Here is a 27,069-nt window from a genome sequence, read left to right on the forward strand (position 1 = left end):
ATGGAGGCTGCGCTCTTCCGGCTGGCGTTGCTGCTGCACGTCGGCTTCGCCATCCCGGCGACGGCCGAGGCGGGGGCGGACCTGCGCGGCGGCGGCGGCCGGCCCCGGCCGGAGGAGGAGCGGCTGCCGGCCGCCGTCGCCGAGTTCCTGCGCACGGGCGACTCGAGCGCCCTGGAGCAGGCCAATTGCACGCGCAGGTTCGAGCTGCCGCCGCTGCACCGGGGAAGGTCACCCGAGAGCCCGCATCGCCCGGCGCTGGACGCGCTGCTGCACGCCGCCAACTTCGTCACCTCGGTGCTGCAAGCCAACAGGTCCCGGGAGCGGAGCGTGCGGCGCGACGTCGACTGGTACCGTGCCCTGTTGCGGAGCATCCTCCTGGGCGAGCGGAGGATCCACAGGGCCGCGCTCACCTTCGCCTCGGACGGGCCCGGGGTGCGCCTCCAGGCCACCAGGGACGGAGGGGAGATCGTGCTCCGGGACTTTTGGGCTCCCCACAACCGCACGGGGGACGGCGAGTGGGACCGCGGCGCCAAGCACGCCAGGAAGGACGTGGCGGCCGCGGACAGCTCCCCGAGGAGAGGCCAAAGTTTGAACCCGGACGAGACGCGTGTCAAGTGGTCGGCGCCGTACCTGGAATGCGACAACGGGAACTTCGTGCCTCGGTGGTTGGTGACGTTGTCGGCCGCGTTCTACGGACTCCGGCCCAGCTCGGCTCCGGAATTCAGGTAACAACGCGCCTGATCCTCTTTTGGCTTGACGACGGGACTTTTTTGCGCCACTGGTTGCCAGCCGATCACGGGTCTTTTGCTTAAGGGCCCGGTTTGCGGCAATTCTTCTTCGCGAATGAATTTGATGACAAACAAATTGTCAGTCTGAAGCTACAAAACCGACTTGGATCCTGAGGCAAAGTTTGGGAAAGCCTGCTCGTACCTTCATATTTGCATCTCCATCGGTGCACTTTCCGTCGTGCCTGTGCTTGGACTCCTTGGTACATTCTGGGTTGGTCGCCAGGCAATTTTAAAACCCCCCAAATTAAACATTCGGCAGCGAACCGGCGATTTGGCAACAAAGTGTCACTCTGGTGATGCAAAACTCTTCGGAGTGCCTTTTTGGGCCTTGAACCCGGCACAGGTTGTCTTCATGTTAAATTTCAGTCATTGCGTTCCCTGCTGGACCGCTTCTTACGAGTCCCAAGCATCTCAGATCCCCCCCCCCCCCCACATTATGATTACACATAATTCACTTTATTGTCCGAATTGTAGTGTTTTGTGTTCATTTTTGAGGTTGTAAAATAAATAATTTCCATCTTAAAACATGAAAATGGTAAAAAATAGCATAAGAAAAAAGTAATTGAAACACATAGTGTCTTACTGTATTATGTTTGAGAGTTTAAAACCTGTTTAAAGTCTTTAAAGGAGTTTGCCGGGGATGAAAAAGTGCCCGGGGAGGTTCACACATCTTTGAAATGACATTTAAGTAAAGCCCCGAAATGCAGCATGTGGACGTCGCTTGACTGATTTCACCTATTGCGGGATCGGTCTGCACTCGAACCCCCCGCGTTAAACGAGCATTTCCTGAAAAATGTGCTTGGGGGGGTCATTGAAAGGAGCCACATCAGTGTGTCAAGTCAGCTGCGGCAAATCCCAAAACATAGCGCCGCTTGCAGTCGAAGCCCGAAAGGAGGAGGCTTGAACTGGAGGCTAAAAATAACCCGAGCTGCGCTGGGAACCTCTGGCTGCAGGCCTGATTCATTTCTTTTCCGAAACTTGCTTCTCACATAGGTGCATTTTTTTTCCTTCTCCCTTCAATGAGGGATGAGTCACACAGTTGTAGGGATAAAAAAAAAAAAAAAAAAAAAAACATAAAAGATAAAAGACAAACGGCAAATTGGCTTGATGTGTTCCCCCCGCTGCTTCCGGCGTGATGTCGGCTGCGGTGTTTTGAGCTCCGGCTGCTGAAATGATCTGCAAGAGTCAAGTGCGAGAGCGCCAAAGAATCCTAGCCGACATCATCGTCTCGATGAATAATTCATCCGGATCGCGTCTTCGGTGAATGTTTAATTGATACGCACTCCGGCTGGCGGATTGCAAACGAGTCCGAACTGGCGCTGATTGTTCAGTAGTAGCCTATCGGGTACACGTCGTGAGAGCCGACTCGCAGCAGCTTGACTTTGCTAACTCGCTAATCTGATGCTTAATTATCGCGTTCGCCATCACTGCCGGAAAGTCGGACCGCTTTTCCGGCGGCCCGTTTGCGAAGGCGCCGCTTTTCATTTCATCGGAGCCGCCGACGGCCTTCACCCTTTCACTCGTCTCGGAGATCTTTTCCCTCATTTGCCAAAACGAGCGTTTTGCTGCTGCTGTTGTTGTTGCTTTGACACAAAGGTGCGGTTTGACGTCGTTTCCTGTCTTTTCTTTCTTTTTTTTTTTTTTTTTTTTAAAACCCGCTCCTGCGCCGCTGGGCTCGGAGGGCAGCAGAACCATCGTCGGTTGTGTTTCTGCAATCTTTAGGGGGGAATCGTGCCATCGTCTTTGACAAGGAAATGCACCCCTAAACGAGACATTCATCCAAAAATCATTTGGACTTGGGGAACGTGTTAATAATCGGACACAAATTGGTGACAACCTGCCTAAAAGTACAACTGAGTCCCAGTGGAATCAATGACACGTATCCATCACATTTTTTGGGGGCATTTAAGTCCAAATCACTCGATTCTGGAGATCTTCCAATCGTGAGTCCAGATCCGATACCTCAATCTTGCATTAACTCCGAAAAATAAAACGACAGCACATCCAAACGGTCTCGATTTGAAGAAAACGAGCCCGTCTTGTTCTGTCTGTTACATCACAAGTAGAAAACCAGGTCAACAAATGCAATCTTGTTACAGGTGTGAAGCACGAAATAAAAAAAAAATGGATCGAAGTAAAGAAATGATCATTCTGAAATGTGTTTTTCATAACCTGTCCGAATGAAGAAAATAAAAAAATGTGATGTTTTTCACACAATCCCAATCAACTGAAGATTCGGATTTCCAATCACGTGATTGGCTCGGGGACGACCCTCAACCAGGAAGTAGCCTGCAAGTGTTTGCTTTGCCCTCGTTTAGGGTTTTTGTTCTTCCTCCCTCGCAAGACCACCTTTTTGCGTGAGTTCTCGTCCTCGCCGTGTTTTTTTTTTAAATTTTTTTTTTTAATGTATTTTAGCGCTCGGGGACGATCGCAGCTCAGGCCTGTGGCGCCGTTTGATTGCGTTTGTCAGACAAGTTAGCTAACGAGAATTCAAAATGCTCGTCACTCGGTTGAAACGTGATCCCCAAGTAACGCTATACGGACGGAAAATATATTCTGTCACGGAGCGATATTCCAAAAATTCTTGCTAGATTAATCAATTATGCCAAGAAATCTATCTGCTGTGCATATTTATACGGTTGAACGTGGCGTTCCTGTCAACTTGCAGTTGCCGAATCGTCAGTTATGTTGGAATTTCTCGCACGCAGGCTTCCAGTTCTTGAGGTCGGTGCTGGGCGATGTTCCCCCGTTCGGGCAGCACTTTGCCCCCCCACCCCCCTCCCAAACGGGCAGAATATCGCAACCAATGCAGCAATGAATTCATAATGAAAGCACGGGCCATCTCGGTTTGGGCTTTTTGGCGACTCCCCGCTGTCGGTGACGGCGCCGCAGTCGGCGTGACGACTCGAGTTTTCAACGCGTCCCAGACGGGTCGCAAGTGGCTAAATCGGTTTGCGGTTTACTCACTCTCGCCACGATACACACGTAAATTTTGTCGACAAACACGACTTAATGATGACCCCCAGGCATCCAATTTGAGAAAAATGCTTGCTAACAGATGGGTTTACCCAACACCCTCAGCATTTCAAATCCACTTAAGACACCCCTGAGACCTGATCCAAGCACCCAAGTAGAACTTAGTTTAATTAGCTGGCAAAATCGTCTTCCATCACGCTCGACTTCGCAACAGACTCGTCGGCACTAACGCTCACTAGGGGCCGCCAGCAACATCCGTCTGTCCTCCCGGATGCCGCCCACGAGCAAATCGGATGGGAACCCCACAACGCTCGACCCCCACTGAGTCGGCTAAAGCGTTGGCCCAACTGCCTGCGATTTGTAGCCAATCGTTTTTATCTTTTGGGTTTTCCAGTGCAAGTGTGCGGTTGCAGTTGCTTTGGTGTAGCACACGTTGTGCGACCGACCGACCGACCGACCGTCTCGCGATCTCGACGCAGGAATTTTGAATACGGCGCTCGTGATTTGCCGCGGGCGTCGTGTCCCTTTCGATGAGTGGCGACGGGACTCAATAAAAGGGCCCGGGTCGCGTCGTAATCCCCCCCCGTCATCTTAATGCATATCTGTCACTCAAGAGCCGTTTTCCTCAGGCTTTTCCGGCTTTATTTTTTTTCCCCATGATGTAATTTAGCTCGCCGTCGCATTAAAGTTCATCGGGGCGTGCGGCTCTCATCGTTGGCTCCATCCGTCCGTCCGTCATCGCTGCAACCCTGCGAAGAGGGTTGAAGTCCAGATGAGAATTGTCCAAATCCACGCAGAATTCACAAGCCCAAAAAAAATAAAAAATGGATCATCGCCTCACTGCCAGCGCTTTTCAAAGCAGAGTTCTCCACATTGTCGAGCGTTCGGAGGGATTTTCAAAGAGCCGCAGAACATTCTGATCAGTCGGGTTGAGATTTTCTCCTTCCACCACGAGCAAAAGTTTTTTGTTTTTTTTTTTTCCGGCTGGTGCTGTTCTTTCGTAGTCAGCCGTGGAACAAGCAGTAGGTTGCCGTTGCCCTTTTTGCAACGAAGAGGTTAATAAACCGCCGGAACGGGTCCAGGAGAGGGAGTCTTCCTTCCTTCCTTCCTTCCTTCCTTCTTTTTTTTTTTTTTTTTGTTTTTTTCCAATTTCCACCCCCGAGCTCGCGGCGATTGTGTCATCGGCAAGTGTTATCGCGATTGCTCACTGGAGTCCAAATCTCTAACGGGCCAGACGCATGCTGCCGACTGCGTATTGCGCACGTACAGCCGCGCGCGTTCGTACTTGTCGTCGTCCTCTGATGCGACCCGGACAAAAAAGTACCGGCCGGTTAAGTCCCATCCTCCCAGCTGCCGTATGTATGACTCTCCAGAAAACAATAACGTTTCCATTATGCTCCATCGGTGATATGAAAGCATGTGATGATTCTTGCATTCATGCCATCGTAACGCAAGCTGCAAAAATGGAAATAAATTCTTCAAATGGTCATTTTTTTTCTTTCTTGGTCCAACTAACGGAGCGACGTTCCTGCGCTTGCAACCTGACCTGACGCCAACCACCGTTGACCTTGACAATCAGAACCTTCACTCCGATGTTCTTCTGTTCGAGCGTCCCGATCTCGGGTCGGACTCGAATCAAAGACGACGGCGAGCGATCGCCCGCGTACCAGTGCGCCGGCCTCCGTAATGGCGCTCGGGGGAGACGTTAGCCGAGCCCGAGCGGGCCGTCGCAGAAGGGAGGCCCCGATTCCCTGGCCCCGCCCCCGGCTTGACCTTTGTCAACCTGAAAGAACGGCGGACGAAAGGAGGGAGGCAGCGCCCTCTTTCCGGGGGCGAGTCCGCCGGCTCGTGCGATGACCGTCTGGCCTTGATGGCCGCCGGTCCGCCGTGTTGCTTGGGGCAAATTTGCGCTTTCCGACTTAAAAGCTGCGCAGCCGAACACTCCAATTCAAATCCAATTCGGTCTCTTTCTGGAAATTCTCCGACAATGACATTTTTTTTTTTTTTGTGTGTCTTCCAAGCCAAAATACAATTCGAAGAGTCGACAGAATCGCTTGTTTACCCGACGGGCAGTTTTGTAGGTCACCCCGCAAATAATATTTTTCAAAATTTATCACAAAGGCACATGCAGTTGTCACAATCAGGTGCAAATCACTCGGTTTGGGGGTACGAGTTCGGACAGATTGGTCTACGCCGCCGTTGTTGTGTTGGCGCAGCGCAGGCTGTTTTCTGTATCCGCTCCTGTTATTGCAAAACGAGCCAGTGAAAAAGATGTAATTTTTCTGGGCGGGAAGAAAAAAAAACAAAAAAAAAAAAACAAGCGAGGATGGTGGGGGAATAGAGCGAGGTCACGGTGGTCCCTGGCAGCTGCGGTTATTAATAACAGACGCGCGTCGGCCGCTGAGTTGTCCGCCGGGAGTTGACTGCAGTTAAGTGGCTGCTGTACCCCTGCAGTAACATAACACGGTTATTACAGTTTTGTTATTACACTGGTATTACATTGTGACTGCGCTCTTTAAAAAAAAAAAAAAAAGTCCCAGTTTCCCTCAAGAGAACGGCATTAAAATGTAATGTGTAAAAATGTATATATTTTAAAGCCTGTAAATCACGAAAGAAAAACAATTCAAGAAGTACGGACAAGCCTTTGCAATCCCACCGCTTTCATTTGAGTGATTTGAAGTATTGTTTGTTGTGTCTTGTCGGTTTTTAATCATTGACTCTGTCTGTTGCTATTATCAAAAAGTTTCAGTGCTTGTCGGTGTGCCCGTGTACCATTTGACATAAGTTTCAGTGTAACGGCGACGATTTTTGTCACAATGAGCCTGACGTCGTAGCGTTTCTGGGGTTCCTCTGTACTGGTTCTGGTTTTTCCTCCCGCGTTGCAGGGGCGCGGTGCGAGTGGATCTCAATCTCCAGGACGTTGATATCGACCAGTGCTCCGCCGACGGCTGGTTTGCTGGAACCCATCGCTGCAACCTGACCACTACGGAGGTGTGTGCGCGTGTGCATGCCGGCGCGCGCGGATTTGTAAGAGACGGAACATCGATCCGTTCCCTCTCAGAGGCCGACCTCGGTCAAGGCGCGCGACGCACTCGGTCGCCGCTCCGCTCAAATGACACCGAGAAGCGTCCGGAGGCTTCTATCTGCGCGATCCCATTACGCGGCGAACGCCACTTAACCAAACGCTCTCCGCGATCTGCTTCCTCTTCCGCGCCTGCGACTGAATCGCTCGAATCCGAGCAAGCCTGACGTGTGCACTGCGTGGGGAAAAACGGCGTTCCGAAAGGATCGGGACGGGGGCTGGACCGCAAATGGCGAATATCGTCGGATGATTGACTCGCCTTGTAATTGCGTGGGGTGGTTATCGAACCCCAAAAAAAAAAATCACCTTTTGTGGAATATTTGGCACTGGAACCCCCCCCCCCCCCCCCCCCACAATACTCTGTCCTTGTTTCGGGTCAGGTCTTTCGGGGGTCTTTCTGGCGTTGTGAATTTCGCCGGCAAAGGGTCCGCAGCACAGACGGTTCCCCTTTATCGTCGGGTCCGGCGAGAAGTGCTTCCGGGCCGGAGATATTCGGACTGGGAGTAGATCAGATGCTTGATAATGCATGTGATGTAATGGATTGCAGCCAGGCCCCCTTTGCATAATTAATCACACCCCCTTTGTTTGAGTACTTCCACCTCTCAGTGACAGAGGCGCGTGCGCGTGGAGAGGAGAAGAAGAAGAGGAGGAGGAAGTAGATAGTTTTGTGTCATCGATTTCAGACGCCTTTGCGCTTTGGCCGTCGTCGACGCCGCTCGTCAACTTCCGACCCGCTCTCACGACTTGGACGGTCGACGCCGAAGAACCGGTTGCAAGAGTTCCAGAAATGTCCAGGTCGATGTGACGTAAATAATGACTTTCAAAGGACGCAAATGGGACCTAAAATTAAAATTCCAAGATCCAATTCCAATTCCCGGAATTAGCACTCGATTGGAGTTGAATATTTTTCAGAGCACGGAATTATAAATTGGGTGCCCTGCGACTGACTGGCGACCGGTCCAGGGTGTCGTCCGTCTTTTTCTTTCCTCTCAAATGTTTTGAAAATCTCGATCGGCACCTCGCAGGTGTGCCATATCAAGATCAGACAGCTGGCGTGATTTTGGCTGCCCACAATAAAAGGCCAATCCAGCAATTGCATCAATTGCATATTGTGCAACACAAAAGACGTTTTTTGTTTTTTTTTTTCTCGTTTTCTTTCATGGCCGCGCACACGCGTGTACACGAAAAACTTATTGACTTGATGACCCGTCATTCAAATCCTCAAGAATCAGAAGTTCTGATCCCAATCGTGGCCTTTAATTTGCCAGTTCTCGCGCGAGTGTGGGAACACGCAGTTCTCTCTCTCTCTCTCTCTCTCTTTCTTTCTCTCTTTCTTTCTTCTTCTTCCCGTTACCTAACGAGCTAAATTTAGATTTGGCCGGTAATTTATTCCGAGGAGACGGAAATAGAATCTATTTCCAGGATGTTTTTGGGGACGTTTTTACATCAATCGGCGACCCGACGAACTGACGTCTCCATCAGATGCGCTGGACTCGCTATCCTCAATACACGACGCAATTTGTCACTTTTTTGTGTCACCATTTCACAGTATTGAAGTGGGAAAAATATATGAGCATTTTATTTTCACGTACTTTTATGTAGCTCTGCATTGAACCCTCACCTATTTGTGGTTCACTATTTCTTTTTCTTTTTTTCCCCGATTGAGCTGCCGTCCCATAAATTCCAGTCACATTTTTGTTCTCTCTATGGAACGCCAAACTTGCCGCCACAGCTAATAGGCTCATAGGAAAGTCGTAATTGGTGTCAAGGAAGTACGTTCGAGTGGTAATTGTTGACTTTTTAAGAACTTTGCATGCGAGAAGGAGCTAATTTCCTTTTTTTTTTTCCATCGTAAGTGTCCAGTAATATTGTTACAGTATTTTTAAGTTTAATGTTCCAAAATGAGTTTGAAATGATATCGAAGTACTTTGGGATTATTCTTTGTGGTATATTTACAATTGAATCTGTTAAAATGAGAAAACAGGGTTACGTTAAACAGTTGATGATGCGGAAAGAGTCTTGTCGGTCTTATTTGGGGAATTTGTAGCACTTCCTAAGCCGTAAACGGTTGAAACGCGCATGAACCAAAGCGACTCTCCCTCCCCACATGTGCGAGTATTCCAGTAACAAAGTATACTCTCAACTGATACAATTTCCAGGAACAAATATTATCATGCAGGTTCTTAATGTTGCTTCTGACCAGCCGCCGCAAGTTTTTATGGCTTGTGGAGCGAGGACACGCGTTTTATTCAAATCGCGCTACCCTTCTGGAGCCTCCATTTTTGCTGCGTTAGCTTAGCGGCATTAGCCGAGCGAACGTTTGTGTGTGTGTTTGTAACGGCGGAGTATTCCCCCGTCACTTATTCGGCGTAAAAAAAAAAAAAAAAAAAAAAATCTGCTCAGCCCGCGAGCGCTTTGCGAGATAAATATATTCTTTTCGCCGTCTGGGGGATTTCCCGTTGCACAAACACGTCGGGGGCGGCGGCGGCGTAGCGCGGCTACCGCTCCCGCGAGGGAGTCGCGGGTGCCTCGACGCGAGGCCGCGGCCTTGTCCGCCGACGGCAAAAGCTCCGCGCTTACGGATAAAATCTGAGAACACAAAAACGGCAAGAAGCCACAAATAGATGCCGAGCTGAGACAGGAAGTCCGGGACCGGTCGCCGCTTTGCTTTTGCTAACTCCGCTAACCGTTTTTCTCGCGGCACTTCGACAGCGTCGCGTCCATCCTGTTGACGTCGCTCATAAATGATAAATCCTCACATCGAATGATCGGCAAATCTTTTTTTTTTTTTTTTTTTTTTTTTCACGCAGACATGCAACTGGCAAGTAGCCACGTTTAGCGGAGCGTGTTTAAAATAAAGCGGCAATAATTTCCCCTGCGCCTTTATGGCTGTCCCTAGCTCGCGCCCGAGTTCTCCATTTGAGCTCCGTCGGTGCGCGCGTGCCGTCGTTCCTCCCGTAATTGTTGCGTGATCCTCGGGGTTTGCGGAGAACATTCCCGATATCTACGGAGGCCTATTAGACTTTGATTGGCTGCTTTAGGAACCTCCTTCCTCCTCATTTGCATCAACTTATTTGCATTTTTATTTTTTTTAAACGCGATCACCAGCCGATTTGCAAAAAAAAAAAAAAAAATCAGGATTATGTGCCTGTTCATTGTTTTTTTTTTTTTTTTAAATGCAATCCCCAGCATATTTCTGTATTTTTTTTCTGATTTATCTTCATTATTTGCATCATTTTTTTCCCTGGCAATTATATCCTGCTAGTTATTGTTAATAAATGACAGGATAAATAAGTAAGTAAGTAAATAAACAAACAGATAGATAGATAGATAGGTCATCGATGTGGATGAAAACGACGGCTGCTAACCACCTTGTCGTACACGTCGCCGCCATCTACAGGACTGGAGTGCGGCATTTTTACGAGAATTTGCTTTTCCGTGAAATCGTTGGGCTTCGGCGGAGTTCCGCGGCCGACCGCCGAGTTTCTCAGGGGGAAGTCAGAAACGAGCGCGACGTCCCGCGGGAAATAAGAGCAACGGCTCCGGCCTAATCATGCAAATGAGCCGCTTCTTCATCTCGATATGAATTATGGGTTGCAATCCGGCAGCCGGCGCCGTCGAGTCCGGCCACGAGCGACCCGGACGCGTCTCCGGTGTTTTCATCCAAAGTTGACTCACGATAACTTTGGTGCGTCACACGTGACAATCCATCCCTTCTTCCGCTCAGATTGCCTTTGGTGCAGAAATCGAAAAGAATTGCTCTTTCGGTGTCTTTGTTCAAACGTTAGAAATTGTCGCATTTTGTCGTAGCGGAGATTCTAGAAGCTACTCTGCGTGTCTTAACAATCACGTGTTGTTGTCGCCGTCTAAACAATCCCTCTGACGGATGTGCGCGACCGAAAAATCACAGAAGACGGTGACAAACGCAAAGGTTCTCAGAGCAATTTGCGGCATAACAATCACGCGTGGGAAGTTCACACAATTGCTGTCTAAACTATGTGCAGGATAGGCATCGTTTATGAAATCGATATGCGGCATGACAATCACCTTTTGCGTCGTCAAGACAACCTCTTGTCTCTCTTGTAGCGATTTGTGGCATTTTTATGTCGTATGGACAATCGTTCTCAAAAGTGCAGCATAACAATCACAACCGCAGCTTTGTGGTCTACGCTCTTGATCTATGCTTGTCTATGTTGAGTGGTTTTTTTTTGTTTGTTTGTTTGTTTGTTTCTGTGTGTGTTTCATGATCCGTTGTCAGTGTTTGCCAAGCCGGGGCCACGGCTTCGTCCTGGACAAGTACAAGTGCCACTGCAGGAAAGGATTCTACCACCCCGAGCGATTGGCCGGTGGCGCCGTCGCAAGTGAGTCTGCTCGGAATGTACTCAAGCACGTCACCTGAACCTCGTCTTGAAACCCCCGTGAGAATCCCCTAACCTAATTTTCAATTCATAACCTGAATTTGAAAGCCGACGCCCTTGTTTCAAACGCAGATGAGGTCTGGAAACCCAAACGCTCAACGTAGGCTTAGGGTTAGGCCCTGGTCCAGTACGCGCGCCCCAATCCGTTTGTCCACGGCGGCGTTGTTGTCGTCCTCCCCAGGGTCGGGCGCGAAGGCCGGCGGCCCCGACGCGGACGCCTGCCTGCCGTGCCGGCCGGGCTGCGCCTTCTGCGAGGACGACTCCCCCTGCGCCGCCCGCGAGGACGGCGCCCTGCGCACCGCCGTGGTCTGCTTCCAGAGCCTCTGCGTCCTGGCGCTCTTCGCCAGCATGGTGCTGGTCTACCACTTCCGGAGGAACAAGGTAGAACCGCTCGCCCGGGACGTCCCGAATGTTTGGCCATTTCTGAGCGACGTGAGGCGTGCCCGGTTTGTCCGCAGAGCATCCGAGCGTCGGGCCTCGTCCTGCTGGAGGCCATTTTGTGCGGAGCGCTGCTCCTCTACTTCCCGGTAAGTCTTTTTGAACACAATCATTTCCTAATGAGGTCCATTTACCGGTTTTTGTAGTTTTACGGGCCAGTCATCACCGGTTGGCGTCAAAGGAGATGAACAGCAGTAGGGACAACGTTATCGGAGAACTGAAGGTACTGGAATCCCTTCGCAAGTCGACAAGGAAAGCCGCGGCCGCCGTTGTGCTTTCAGTCGGTTATTGGGCGCCAAAAGCTGCCAAAGGCAAAAATACCCACGAAGCAGATCGGAGCTTTCAATTCATTTCCAATATTATTTTGACATTGTCAGCGTTTTGACAGCTGCACCCCGCCGAGATCAGCGGGACAAAAAAGCCGCCCACGTGCGTACGTGCGACGAAACTCGCGGAGTTGGCAGGCGAAGGCGGCAGCCCGTCGGTGCCGCCATCTGTCGAGAAGGTGTTCATGTCGCTTCGTCCTCACTTTATCATCATTATTTTTTTTTTTCATTTGAGACATATCTGGGATTTATCGACTCGCTGAAAAGATGCTGTGAACGTCCGCCGTTGTCGACCAATCGGAGACTGTGACGATATGATTATCATCAATATCGTAAAAAGGAGCCGTGACTTTTTCCACATCTGCCGCTTTCCACCCTGCGGTTTATGCGGCGATGCACTCGAGTGGATAAGGTAAGAGTGAGGCCGGTGGAATATATGTGCCGAGGAAGTGACTTTTACCGGCCCTGTTCGGGCTGCGCTAGCGTGTTCCTGCTGTGTTACCGGCGTTTCTCAGTGATATTTACCGGCAAGTTTTATTTTATCCGCCCCTGTTAGCGTCAACGCTGCCACGGCACTAGCATTGCCGGTAGCTTTAGCGCTAACGTTATCACTAGCCTTAGCACGGCACTAGCATTGAGCTCTTTCTGTGTACCGTCTTTCTTTGTATATATTTCGCGTTTCAATGTGCGTTTCAATGTGGGCACTTGCGGCTTGTACACGGGTGCGGCGTATGTATGTACCAAATGGTATTTCCTTTACAAATGTACTGGTTGTGGCTTATAACCAGGTGCGCTCCGTTCCCGGGAATTACGGTGTATAATAATACTCCAAGGCAAATATTTTTCTCTTTTCTCGAGGAGGGACCGCCATTATACTGCAGATTAGTTGAGGAAAGCCCGTACTTGCTGTTTTCGCCGTTAAGTATGCTGCGCCTCTGCCAGTCGAGCTCGGTGCTGCCCGGCGCGTTGTGGCGCCGCCCGGTACTGCACTGAGAGGCCGATTCAGTTGCCTTGCTTGTTTCTCGCAAGAACCTTCAAACGTGGACGACTGTATCGGCATGAAATGGGCACTCGGAGCTCCTTATTGGCTGGCGAGTGCATGTGACAAGAAGAGCAGGAGTTGATTGGGGCGGGGGGGGGGGGGGGGGGGGCGCTGTTCCTGTGTGGAAAGCTGGTGCAGTGATGGCGCCCGCGTCTAAAAATAGCAAGTCGGCTACAAAAGGCCACTTGTCAATTTTCTGCCGCGTTTGGTCAGGCGACGGAAGCTTTGCGCGGCGATTTCATTTCTCGTCTGGGGGGTTTTGGGGGTGGGGGGGACGGGTCAAGAGGAAAAAAAAAAAAAAAAAAAAAGAAGAGAGTGCGGCTCAGGCGTGCGGCGGCGCAAAGATTGATCTCGCCGCCCCGCCCGGAGCGAATCCCACAGGAGCCGCGGTCGGCTGCCATGTTGAGACGCATCGCTGCCAGTCTAAAGATAGTCGCCCGCCCGCCCGCCCGCCCGCCCGCCAGCGCTTCTATTTGCAATCATTCCGCTCTTATTAAACAGTGGGAGACGTTACATCCTGTTCTCGCGGCTTTATGAAGCGCACAGATTTTTTTTTTGTGTGGTTTTCCCCCCACAGGATGATCGCGTCTCATCCAATAACTTGGGATCCCCCTGCCACCCCCACATCCTCCTCGAAGATGGAGATACACGAAAACGCCATCCCTGCATTGTTTTGTTGCATGTGGCATCAGCGTACATGTTTCTAACAATTACATATCTGTATTTTTCCCACTATGTCGCAATCAATGCGCTCGGTCTGTTGTGGGGAAATTCCCGAAATTCTTCCCTATGTTGGGACCCCGTCACGTTTTTCCCAAGGAGAGGTGGAGTCCAAGTTGGGGATTTGACTTTTGCAGGCGAGCCTGTCGCCGTCTCGGGTCTCAGATGGACTCAGCGCCAATCGCGTTCCAGCAGGTCTTCGGGACCGGAACCGAGACGCGGCGCTTCCAGAGCCCCGAACCGAAGAAACCGGGTCGTCTGCTCCGGCCCTTCCAAGCGCCCCTGTGGCGGTTTTCCTCCGTATTCAGGTGAGCATCGGGAGCGGGCCCCGGCCCGCCTCAGGGATGCGAGAACCATTAGCTCCTCTCCGGAAAGCCGCCCCCCCCCCCCCACCCAACCCCCGCCGTGTGGCAGCCGGTGTCGGCTTTCATATAAAAGCGGATCAATCGTTATTACCCTCCTCCTCCTCGTGTTTCGGCGCCCCCCCCCCCCCCACCGCCCATCACCAACGCCGCCGCCGCTCCTCTTCCCGCTCCCGCCTCCTGCTCGCTCAGACAGGAAGTGCGAGTTAGAAGAAGAGAACAGAGGAGGCGGAAGAACGTCACCTTGCGTTTCGAGACGCCGGTGACTCACGCTCGCTGGATTCCAAGCAAAACACGTGACAAATATTCTTTTTTTTTTTTTTCTTTCCATCATAAATACACGCGGCGGCAACCCTGGGATGAACCCAGAAGGCGGAAGGATCTGTGGGAGTCCCGACTTGTCGTGAAAGGTCGTGGTCATGGGCAAACGTCGGGTGGGGGCAACTGGACTTCCTGTTTGTTGAAGACAGAAGGAGCCGCCTTAAATTATGACCCCCTTCTTGCCCCCCCCCCCCCTCCCTCCCCCAACAAAGATTTTCCCGTCCCTGGGGAAAAATGGCCGCTGACTCGACCAAGCAGGTGAACGGCGGTCGTTCGCAGCCCACGACGACACTAATGAGGCCACGCCCACCACAGGTACAGGAACAGGTACAATGGCAGCGTCGCAAGTACCGTAGCGTGTACTTTAAATATTCCCCACGCCTACGAGGAACCATATTTCAGAGCGTTTCAGCGTGTAATCTGTGACGGGACGCTTTGATTCCGCCGATGATTTTTCCAGGCGTCCGCTACTGGCTTTCCATCCTTGGACGTCCTTTTCTCAGAAAAATAATCCATTTTTTTGCCCCCTTTTTCTTTTTTTGTCAGCTTCGGCGCTGAAAACTTGCGTTCTGTAAACTCAAAAGTGGACACGTTCACGGAAACCTCGTTTTATCTGCGTGCAAATTCTGACAGACGAGCTATTTACATCATACTCATTTTTTTTTTTTAATGGTTTAGTATGGTTACTAATGTTATTGCTTTTTGTGACGTCACATAGCAAAATTAATTCTGCGTATGCCGCGTCATAAAGTGTTTGTACTTGCTCCTTTTCCCACCACTGTAGTACTTGCAGTACATCGGATACTGCGCGTCCACTAGCTAGCGGCGCTCCATCCCCGACACTTGACGGCACTTAGCATGGATTATTCATGAAACGCTTGAACGGGATGGAGGGCGGGGGGGGGGGGGGCGTCTTGGCCTTTCTACCGGGAAGTGCACTTTCTGTCCCGGAAGATGACCTCCGACCTCTCCCGAGGGCGCCAGGGCAGCTTTGCGAGGCCGAGTCACGCAGTCGGCTCGTCTGATGTCGGCGCGGGGGAGCTGCTCGTCTCTGCCTTGCTCAACGGCGGGGCAGATGCCGTCTCAACCACTTCATAGTACAAAATACCATCGAGATACCTTTTGCGTGACTGAATAAGAGTTGCATTATTAGCTTTTTACGTGTATTGGAGGTTAGGCAAAACAATTGCAAATATTAATTTTTTTATGGATTTCTTTTACACCTTTGTGCATTCGTTTCATGTATGGCTTTTACACTGGTGGAAAAACTTTGAAGGGCTTTCCCAGGATTGTTCAATTCCAACAATCTGAGTGGTTATAACACATTCGTTATACAAGCTTTGCATGTGTTTTTTTTTTTTAATTCTAACTTCAATAGGCAAAAAAATCTTGTGTAGGAAGTTAATGACTTCGCATTATTCACACTCATTATACACTGATTAAAAAAAATTCATGACTTCGGTCACGTTTGCTTATTAATGGGATGAGATGAACGGCATGAATAATTCATTTTGCTAATTGGGGTAGAGCAAGAGTGGACGGCAAAACTTTTTTTTTTTTTTTTTTTGCCGTGCCGGCAGAGAACCTAAAATAATTCACATCATGAGCCGAACCCGGGGAAGGTTCCACGAAATAAACGTTCTCCAACTTTTTACGACAAGAACCGCCGGCCTCAAGTTTGATCAAATTTAAAAAAAATGTACTAGAATAATGTTTCAATTCAAATCTATTTTCTGTGAAAAGCTGCACCAAAAAAAAAAAAAAAAAGTGTGATAATAAATGTTTGTAAACAAACACTTTGAAAAGACGAATTGTACTAAATTTAAAGACAACTGAATTGGGCCAGCTGTCCGACATTCAAAAAATAAAAATAAAAATGAAAAAAGTGACAATTCAAAAACATATTGTTGAAACAATTCAGTAAATTCTTTTCCCGGCCACTAGAGGGGGCTGACGTACCACACTTTGGGATTCACTGTGCTAAAATTTTACACAGTGCACAATGCTCCACCATCCAAGGAATTTAGCGTTGACATCATTCCAATCATTGTCATAACTCCCTCGCTCTCAAAATAAAAACACTGAATTTTGTTTTCGCTTCATCGTACTTGAATCATTTCCTCGACTCTTTTTTTACTTTCCAAGCGATCCAAGAAGGGAAATGTGGAAAAATATGACAAGAGCCCCGACGAACGTTTTGTGTTTTTGTGCTTTTCCTGGGGTTCTGGCAGGTGGGCATCCTTTACTTCCAGGCCGGCGTGTTCCGCTGCATCCTGCTGCGCTGGGTCCGCCTGCTGGGCTTCGCCACCGTCTACGGCACGCTCACCCTCAAGCTGTACAGGTCAGAACTCACTCATCTTTTTCCACGATGATACGGATTCATTTTTTGAGAACATTCAGAGTGGCGAGCAGGCCTGATGCGTCGCGGCCACCGTAGAGCGCCTTGACAAAGCAAAGTTTTGCGCGTCCAGGGTCCTGAAGGTGTTCCTGTCCCGCACGGCCCAGAGGATTCCCTACATGACCAGCTGGCGGGTTCTGCGTCTGCTGGCCGTCATCCTGCTGGTGGTCTGCTGGTTCCTGGTGGCGTGGACGGCGGCGGCGGCGTGCCGGGCGGCCGACAGGAAGTCGGCGCTGATCGACGTGGGCTACACGCCCGACGGGCTGCGGTTCAGCATGTGCCTGCTGGACCCGTGGGACTACATGATGGCCGTCGGTAAGCCACGCCCACTGACAACCGTTTGAGTTGGATTTTTTTTTTTTTTTTTCAATGAATATAGAAATCAGAAAGGCTGAAACTTCAACGATTTAAACATGTTGAAGTCAAATAAGGTTTTAAAATGATGATTATGTGGAGAATCGATTTCTTTTTTTTTTTTTTTAAATCACAGCTGATCTTGTGAAAATCTGAAAAAAAAAATACAATGAATCCCGATGTCGTTATCATATTTGTAAAAAATATTAGGAGGTAGAAGGAAATTAAACAATCGGTCAAAAATATTGGGAAGTTGAGATTTTTGCGGGAAAGAACCCAAATTATTGGAACACCTAAAGCAAGTTTTTGCGACCAAAATTATTGCCACGCCCACGGAAGGCTTGGGCAAAAGTATTGGGACACCTACAGGAAGGATATTGAACACAATTATTGAAACTGCGACAGGAAGCGAAGAAACTGCGGCGTTAGTGCACTTATTCAGGATTCGCAGCCAAAGTTGTGAGCGCTCCCCCCACCCCCAAAAAAAAAAAAAAAAAAAAAGATTTGCATGCTGTTTTACATTTGCTGACTCAAGCGGCGTCGACCAAAAGCTTTTTTTGTCTCGCGGGAACAAAAACAGATGGAAGCCCGTTCGTGTTCGCGTGAACTTTAATAAGAACGCGCCGGGGGTTGGTTACCTCTGAAGCTCGCAAATTAGTCGCCATAAATCTTTCCATTTCATCAACAGCAACCTGCGTAGGGTTATTTCTTTTTTTTTTTTTTTTCTTTTCATCCCACCCGAGTACTTTTGCGACTACGCTGCAAACGGGCGACCGGCCTCGCTAGCGCCCTCCGAAGTTTATCGCGAGTGCAAACATTGTGATGTTAGTTAAGGAGTTAAGGGTTGCAAAACTTGGGGAAATTTTCAAAGTCAGAAAAAGAAGAATTGATGGGGATAAAGCAGCAGCAAGTTTTCAAAAATACATTGATTTATTTATTATTATTATTATTTTTTTTTGTGGGCCAACATTTGAGGTACTAGCGAGATTTGTGAAGTGAACGAAAGATGAAATATTCATTGAACTCCTCCCTCCACTGCTGCAGTGGTTTTTCCTGACCATAATGGAATCTCACTCACTGTTAACTGCGCTTTTCTGTGAAATTCAGCTTTGTAAACCGCTGCAATGCCAAAGAGAGACCAGCAGATGGCGCCGTTGGATGGCTTTTTCGATTTGAGCTCAGCACAGCTTTTGAGTGGAAGTGAAAAATTAGACGCCGAATCTCGACTTCCTGAATTGCGATAGAGAAACGGCAAGACAATAAAAGTCAGACAAGTGTAAACATTTCACATTCAAAGAGAGGACGTGAAGTATACGTATGACATCAGCAAAGTATGTATCGTGTCTGCGTTGCCATGGTGAGAAAATCGAACGCAGTTTGTGGCATGGATGGCTTGTAAAAAAAGTTTCAAATGTGACAAATTTATCTTCCAAGAAGTTATGATTTTGCCATCCTTCGATCTTTCTCCGAGTTTCCCCAAAATGACCTTCAATTCAAAGTGAACCCCCGAGGGAAGTTTCTTAATTTCACACATTTTCGTCTGATCTCCGTTGATCTGAAGTGTTCCACGGCTTTCGCTGGACATTTTTGACCTTTTCTAGTCGTTGTTGTTCTGTGGCGAGAACGCGACTTCCTTCTCCCTCCCGCCACCAGCCGAGTTCCTGTTCCTGCTGTGGGCGGTGTACCTGTGCTACGCCGTGCGCACGGTGCCCTCCGCCTTCCACGAGCCGCGCCACATGGCCATCGCCGTCCACAACGAGCTCGTCCTGTCGGCCATCTTCTACGTCATCAGGTACGCGATCGCGCTCGCGGGAAGGAGGCGGTGGCGCCGGTACACGCCGGGGGCTCGTTAGCCGAGGGAGTGTGGAGCCGTGGAGCCGTCGTCTTCAGGTGGGAGGCGGAAGTGCTGCCGACTTGGAATAAGAACGGCGTTCGAGACTTTTGGCTTGATGACATCATAAGGGCAGTTTATTTCTTGACATTCTCTGCGCTTCTGTTTTGCTGTTTTACAATGCAGCGCTGTGTGACTTGACAACCTGAAAATGTACTTGTGGGAGGGGCTGGACGCGTCCATTGCAGGCAAAAACTGTTGGCAAAGTTTTTCTCCCCTTGAGAGACTTTTGGAAATCATCCCAGGCCGTTACTTTGCGCTTCCTGTTGGGGCAGGTTCACGCTGGCCCCCGAGCTGCACCCGGACTGGATGCTGCTGCTGTTCTTCGCGCACACCCACCTGACGGTCACGGTCACGCTGGGCCTGCTGCTGGTTCCAAAGGTCGGCCGCACCCGTCTCGGCCCGCAAAACTACACTAATGGGCTGTAATGCGCGAGCGTACCGTTGCGGCGGGGAGTCCTACCGTCAAACATTTCTCCGAAAGCGCGTCCACTGATGTCGTATTATTTTTACGCATTACGCATAGCGGCACAGTTTTTTTCTCGTAACCCTTTTCAGCATTCCAGGTGAGCCGCTTGGGCTTTTTTTGTTTGTCTGTTCCGCGCGCACGCAGTTCCTGTTCGCCGGCCCGCAAACCCGCGACGACCTGGCGTCGGAGGCGTACGAGGACGAGCTGGACATGGGTCGCTCGGGCTCCTACCTGAACAGCAGCATCACGTCGGCGTGGAGCGAGCACAGCCTGGACCCCGAAGACATTCGGGTGAGCCCGCCTCGCTCCGGAGCCCCGGCCCGAGCCGGCGCCAGCACTGAGCCCCGGCGGTTTTGGACTATTGCAGACGCCGGACGAAGCGGGACCTCTCAGTTCTAGTAATGGCTGTGGCCTAAGATCACGCGACAGTCTTTGGGAAAAACGCGCCAACGTGAGCAGAGGTTTCTCTTTGTCCGTTAGAGCTGAAGAAGTCTCTCTCGCTCAGCGCCGCGGCGACTCCACTCGATGCCAAAATGAGGTCCTTGATCGACGTCGCCAATTTGCCGCTGGACGGTGCAAAATGTCGAAAGATTCGATTTGACTTTGACTCGGTGGAGCGACTCGAGTGAACAATCGCAAAATAATCACGCTCGGCAACTCACGACAACAACAAAAAAAACTTACCCTAAAAACGGGAAACTTTGTTCTGAGTCTCCACGTGTACTGTTCTCTACTCTTGAACTGCAAAAACATGGCGCAGTTGTCTCGAGAAAAAGAAGCAGATTGTCCCGGTCGGTAGCGCTGCGCACAGTGCGTATACATATTTTAATAATGCCACAAATAAAAGCCACTGGGCCAGAAATGGTGGAATGAGAGAAGAGTGACAACATGCGACGTTTGCAACTGAACGATAGAAGACGCATCAACTCCCACGTCAAACCTCGTCGGTCACGCGAAAAAGCGAAAGGTCGGTTAACGTCCCGGATCAGCCGACCGCTAGCCGCGCATACGCGTCTCGGTTTGGCATCGGATTAAGACGACGACGAGGCTGGCGTTACGAACGCGAGCGTCTTCGCGCAGCTAGCTAACACGAGCGCGTCCGCAGGCATAGCCGTCACGCTCGATTGCTAATCGTGAAAGTGCAAATTGATCGTTTGACTGGACTTGTTTGAAATTTGCCGTCGACTCGGCTGGCTGGATTTTTGCGACCTGCGTGAAACTTTTCGGACTTCCACATACTGTATGTGACGTCCTCACGAGTGATATTTAAAGACAAACGCGTCACTGTTTGCTAAGCCCGCGTGAGATTTGGAGAACGGAGCTCAGAGGCTGTTTCAGAGCTAACAGCGACTACACTCGTCCGTTTCCTCAGTTGTGGTGTCTTTGCTTTCTCGTTTCAGCACGCATGCGATATTCTGTCGTGCATCAACGGACGACGTCAACTTGTACCGCATGTGCAGCAGAACTTTGCCCCCCCCCCCCGTTAGAAAATAATACAGTGGTGCCTTGATTTACGACTACCTCAACTTTCGAGAGATGAATTTTTTTTTTTTTTTACATTTTCACCCAATTATTGGACATACAAGTAAGCTTCAGATTTACTCAAGTGAAGTGATAAAAAAAAAATGGAAGCAATTAAATTTCTCTTTGGATTTTTTTTCCAAATTTTCCCCAATTTTTTACAGTTTTTTTTTGAAGTTTCAATAAAACAAAATTGACCCCTGCTAGCTCCACATTTTGGGGGAGCTTTCAAAAAAATCCCCCCCCCCACCCCCCCAAAGTCATTGTAATTGGTGTCAATTGGATTTTCGCCATCCGGTGTGCTAACCCCCCTCGATTAGCGGCGGTCCAGTGATGTCACTCTCTCGGCCACACCCCCGGAAGTCACACATCCTCCACGCAAATACCGCATTGTGTTTCCTTGGAGGAACAGATGATTCCGACGGGGACGTTTGGTTTTCACGAAACCCCGCAAATGAAGGCACCGCCGCGCCTGCTTCTGTGCCAGACGGAGGAAGCGGCGCCTGACCGCTTTGCCGTCCTTGTCTGTTTGCTGTCCGACACGCAGGAGGAGCTGAAGAAACTCTACTCCCAGTTGGAGATCTACAAGCGGAAGAAGATGCTGGCCAACAACCCGCACCTGCAGAAGAAGCGCAGCTCCAAGAAGGGCCTGGGACGCTCCCTGATGAGGCGCATCACCGAGATCCCCGAGTCGGTGCACCGGCAGTGCAGCCGCGAGGAGAAGGACGCCGGCGAGCACGGCAGCAAACGCAACAGCATCTGCGTTTTGAAGAAAAACCCCTTCGATCAAGCGCACCCCGTCAAGCCGGCAAAGGAGGAGACCCTGAAGAACAAGGTCTTCTCCTTGAAGAAGTCCCACAGCAGCTACGACCACGTCCGAGATCAGACCGAAGACCGCAGCGGCTCGGCGACGGACAAGTCGGAGCTGAGCGCCGCCGAAGGATCCCTCCTGGACACCCTGATGGGCAAGAAGCTGGTCAAAAAGAAGTCGCGGGAGAACCTCAATACCCCCAGCGAGTCCACCGAGTCGGTGCCGCTGGTCTGCAAGTCGGCCAGCGCCCACAACCTGAGCGCCGATAAGAAACCCCTCCACCCTCGAGCCAACGTGCTGCAGAAGTCACTCAGCGTCATCGCCACCGCCAAGGAGAAGACGCTGGGCCTGGCCGGAAAGACCCAAAGTGCGGAGGACGGCCCGAAGAAGCCTCCGCACAGGGGCAAAGACGAGAGCGAGCCCAAAAACAAAGGCAGAAACGCCAAACAAATCGATCCCGTCAAGGGGAAAGAGCTCTATGATCTGTCTGAGGTGTGTCCCTGGGAGGTGGAGGACGTCACGACCCCATCAGAGAACAAGGTCCAGAAACACGTCTCCATTGCGCCAGAGGAAACCACCACGGTCCACGGAGGCACCACCAAGGGAGGTAAAACCCAGAAGCTGACCCTCTCGGATCAGACTCCCTCTGGAGTCAGACAGTCCAAGGAAGCTCAGAGGAGCAACGGCGCAAGGGAGGAAGTCTGTCCTCGGGAGGCGGGAGGAGGGGAGAGCCAAAGTGCTCCGGCGTCCAGTCACGCCAAGAAACAGCGGGAGCCCCGACCCAAGGCGGACAACACCAAAATCAGCAGGGCCGAGGTTTGTCCCTGGGACTTTGGAGGACTGACGGCGGACTCTTTTCCAGCTAAGACTGCGGATGTGCCGAGAAGGGACTCCTCGGATCCGTCCAAGACGGAAAGCTCCCTCAAAGCCGACGTGCGTCCGTGGGACGGTCCCACGTCTCCCGGTTCCCAGGACGCGCCGAGCCAGTCTCGGAGTTCTCAACCCAAGGAATCTACTTCGAAAAAGAAGGGCAGCCCCGCCCAAAGAACACTTGACAAGGACAAATCGAAAGACGGCAACGACGAGAAGACTCGGACGAAAGCGAAGGACAAGAGCAAATCTTCCGAGAAGCAGCAGAAATTAGCCGAGGTTTGTCCGTGGGACGTCGGCGCTTGCCAGGAGGCGCCGGCCGTGGAGAAGCGCAAGAGCGCAAACGTCGGCGCGGCCAAAGTCAAGAAGGCCGAGGTCTGCCCGTGGGACTTTGAGGATCCGTCGGAGAAAACGGCCACGGGCGAATCGTCGGCGGGGCGGAGGAACGATCCCGATCCCGCAAAGAAGGCCGACGTTTGTCCTTGGGACTTTGACGACAAGACGGCATGACGCTCGCGCCCGGCGGACCCGAGACGCCCCGAGCGTGGCCCGGCCTCTGCCGCCAGGCCAAGCTTGACACTGGACTCTCCGTAGGTGACTTGCCAGAAAAGTCAATTCCGTTCCACGAGTTGCCTTCCGTTACGACATTCGGTTCCGGTTTTGCGCACTTTTACGAGCGAACGAGATGACGAGCGGTCCCCGGGGCATTCCTGAAGATTTTACTCTTAGACCAATTATGCAAATTTTCATCCTTTGATTCCTTTTGCAGTTTTGTCTGTACATAAACATCACCGATACGGGAACCAGTCGGACCGGTCGTATTATGAAGGCGGAGGCCGAAGAAGAAAAATGGCTACGGAGCGAAATGTCACTCGGAAGTGTTTCGGAAACCAGTCGAGTCTGAAGCACTTTAGCCAACATGAACCAAGTCTTCATCTTCACTTTCTTCTTTTTCTTCTTCTCCTTCACCAGATCACTTCAGATGTAGTTCTGCCGTTCTGTTTGTTAGTGAGGAACTAACGGCAAGACAGCGCCGTCCCGCTCGGCAACAAACTTGAAAAATAAAATGAGCATGCGTCGCTTGTCTGACAAGAAAAAAAAAAAAGTCATGGAATTATGTTCAATTCAATTAAAAAAGAAAATACCTTTTCATTCCGTAGGTAACAAAAGCGGTTATTACGTTGTTATTATCGCTTAATTACAACGGTTTATTACATGCATATTCTGTTTAAAAAAAAAAAAAAGTTGTTTTAGTCTTCGTTAAGTCCAGCTCGGTTCCTTGTGTTACTCTTTTGACTTTTTTTTCCAAAGAAATTTCCGTAATTGACCACCGCAGTCTTCAGCCCCTTTCACGCTGCTTTTATGGCAAATCGGCGCATGGGCGGGCATTTCCCGGCTTGTCCTATTCGGCCTGAACTCGCCGAAACGGACGATCAAACGACCGTTGCAGCTTCCGTCGGTGTAACGACGGGTTGACTTCAAACGTTGGCCAGCGTGAAAGGGGCTCCACATACATTTCCACGTGTTGCACTCGCCAAATACTTGCTGCGGAATACTCGCGACCTTATGCGGGTGTGTAGTAGTTTCAAGCACCCGACCGCAAATTTACGACTCGTTCGTCTCTTGTCCGGCCCCTTGTGTTAGCGTTAGCTTAGCATTAGCACTCACTGCCGGGCTACTCGGCAAAACCAAAACCAAAAGGGAGTCCTCCCTTCGTCCGTCCCAGTAGAACGAGAAGGAACTGTGGTGCGTTTCTTGTGTCCGACGTCTCCGCGTAGCGTAGCAGGTTTTCGTCCCACCCCACGGCTACGAGCCCCTCGGTCATTTTTAGACTTTCCGTCGACGAATGCTAGAACTAAACCTTTGGAAGGTTTTGCTTTGTTCCGCGTTTTGTATCAAAATGTCTTTAAGTATTTGTCACGCTCCGATCGTGTCGTCCCAACCCGTCAAGTGGCCCCCCAGAGTTGTCGGCGTCTGCTGCGTACGTCGTCCCCGACTGGCCGTGATTGTCGTCAAAGGACTCGGTAGTGATAAAGGTCGTCGGAATCCGGGCAAAAACTGAAGTGCAGAGAGTCCGGAGAGGAGGCGGAACCCGTCGCTCCACCATCCGTGTTTTTTGTCGTCTGTCCTACGTCCACGTGTCTGTCGATTTCTGGTCCGTAGTACAACGGGGTGTAACGGTACGCCAAGACGTCGATCACAATTTGGGTCCGTATCTCGTTTTCCCGTTCACGGTTCGGTCGGGGTTAGCTAAGGGTTAGCTGCCCACAGTTAGCTAAGAAAATCCACAACGTAAACGTTCTTCCGTGACTTTCCAGAGGCGGAGCTGCTCCGTGTTTGTTTCCGGCTGCCTTTGGCATATTTGCCCCGCGGCACGTGTACCGTTACACCCGTAGTTCGTCACGCGTGCGTTGCTTACGTCGAGAAAACTTTCATTTTTGCATCTTGGAAAGAAGCACTGCCAATGTCGACTTGCACTGCCCGTGGTTTTCAAAAAAAAAGTTGTTTTGTTTTTTTTTTTGGTCCTTCTTCTCTTATGATTTGCTGTCTTACGTCGGTTGAGGTTCAAGCGGGGCCGACGTGAACTTGTCGCGGTCCGGAAGAAATATAATAATGCATGGGAAGCGATTCAAAAGATGTTCCGCTGCCAAAAAAGACGTCTCCGGCCTGCAAACTTGTCCGGAATCGAATGACGAGCCGTACCAATCGCGCAATCTTCCGTCTTTTGGGGTGCGGCGCACGCCCGCCTTTTCCCGTAGCTCCTCGTCCACCAATCGGATCCGAGAACCGTGCTGTCGATCAAAAACTGACAAGACCTCCTCCTCCTCCTGCCCCTACTACTACTACTAGTACTCCTACTACTACTACTACTACTACTACTATACAATGGTGTAACGTGGTATATCTTGTGGCTTCTGCATGAGTTTGAGAAATTAGTCAGACCGATGTTTCACTGCCCTGGATAGAACAACAACGCAAAAAACAAAAACAAAAAAAATAAATAAAATAAAACGATGTTTATGGACGTGTCCGAGTTGACTAGTGAGTGATCGTGTCTCCGACCCAGCGTACTACGAGCTTGTTAGCGCCACGACGAGCTTATAGAGCGTCCATAGACGGCAAAACTTTGGTAGATTTCTATTGTGTTCTATTGTGATAGCATGTACAAAACAAAAAAAGAAAAATAAATACCTCCTCTGCAATAAATATTTATATGAAAAAAGGGTCTGCTTTATTTTTTTTTTCATCCCCAAAAGTCGCGATGTGACAAGGATTTTGTACATTTAAACAAAAAAAAGAAAAAGTCAAAACGTTACTTTAGCAAAGTCTTTGTGATGAAAATTAAAAAAGTGATAAATTGGTCATCTCAATAGAATAAAAACTGAGGACACGAAAGGTCATCAATTTCAGAAAAAGAAAATATTCACTGGATGATTCAACTTCCAAATGGAAACGGCGGTCGACGGGTCCGGACCGTCTCGGCCGACGTCCCGAAATGTTTTTGGCGACGTCTCGTTTTTGGAGAGCCGCTAAAACGAAAAAAAAAAAATAATAATTGAAAAATGGCCGCCAACGTCACATTGAGTCGCGATTGACGCCGGTGCCATGCGGTTACTTTGAATAGGATGACTCAAAAATGAATGTGAGCAATTTCTTTTGATTGTTTTTTTTTTTTTTTTTTTTTTTTTGCTGCAGTGCCTGTGTGGGCGTTAGTGGCGGCCATCTTTGTAGTTTTTGTACCGAGCAGGCCTCGGGCCTAACCTGGCTCACGTTTCCTTCCTTCCTCGCTTCCTTCCTTCGTGTGTTTGACGCCGACGCAGGCGTCAAACGCACGCAGTGAGTCATGCCGCCGTCATTTGGCGAGGGTGGCGGTGGGCGGGGGTGACTCATCGAGATGTGGGGTGGGGGGTGGGGTGGGGGGGGGCATGCGTGGTGTTGGCTCAGCGGTTTTATAAGCACAAAAGTGAGTCAGCCAACAACTGGGATGCGCACACTTGTCGGCCCACAAACTATCTGGAGATCAAAAGCTCCCATCCGATCCTTCGCGTACATTATTTATGATTTACTAATTAGATTCTATATATGTCATGGAATCTTGGGGCGTAGCAACTATTTTCACGCGGAGGGAGGATCTCCATTTACGCAGGCCCTGGCAGTGTCTAACAGGAAACAGTGCTTTGCTGCCATCTTGTGGCATCGAGAGGTGATGACAAGTCTTTTACGGGCGACTTGTGGGGAACTCGGTGAAGACAGCAGTTCCCGCAGTTCGGTCTAAAGTCCT

The 27,069-nt window shown here is 50.2% G+C and overlaps 1 protein-coding gene across 1 annotated transcript; it reads left to right on the plus strand.

Annotated features, from left to right (window-relative positions):
* Window positions 1-25,982, plus strand: gpr158a (G protein-coupled receptor 158a). Its single transcript, XM_061805993.1, has 12 exons — window positions 1-725; window positions 6,650-6,755; window positions 11,105-11,207; window positions 11,446-11,645; window positions 11,723-11,791; window positions 16,705-16,814; window positions 16,945-17,186; window positions 18,879-19,017; window positions 19,392-19,497; window positions 19,730-19,876; window positions 19,953-20,036; window positions 21,654-25,982. The coding sequence occupies exons 1-12, from the start codon at window positions 1-3 to the stop codon at window positions 23,295-23,297; spliced, it is 3,675 nt and encodes a 1,224-aa protein (XP_061661977.1). The 3' UTR covers window positions 23,298-25,982.
* The last annotated feature ends 1,087 nt before the right edge of the window (window positions 25,983-27,069 follow it).

The sequence above is a fragment of the Syngnathoides biaculeatus genome, chromosome 19, assembly GCF_019802595.1.
Source record: "Syngnathoides biaculeatus isolate LvHL_M chromosome 19, ASM1980259v1, whole genome shotgun sequence".
Classification (NCBI taxonomy): Eukaryota; Metazoa; Chordata; class Actinopteri; order Syngnathiformes; family Syngnathidae; genus Syngnathoides; species Syngnathoides biaculeatus.

Bases quoted from the DNA above. Each gene is read 5' to 3' on its own strand.
- gpr158a (XM_061805993.1), top strand. From the start codon at position 1: ATGGAGGCTGCGCTCTTCCGGCTGGCGTTGCTGCTGCACGTCGGCTTC. The intron at 16,815-16,944 runs GTCAGAACTCAC...TTGCGCGTCCAG, and splicing joins CTCACCCTCAAGCTGTACAG to GGTCCTGAAGGTGTTCCTGT. The intron at 17,187-18,878 runs GTAAGCCACGCC...TCCCGCCACCAG, and splicing joins GGACTACATGATGGCCGTCG to CCGAGTTCCTGTTCCTGCTG.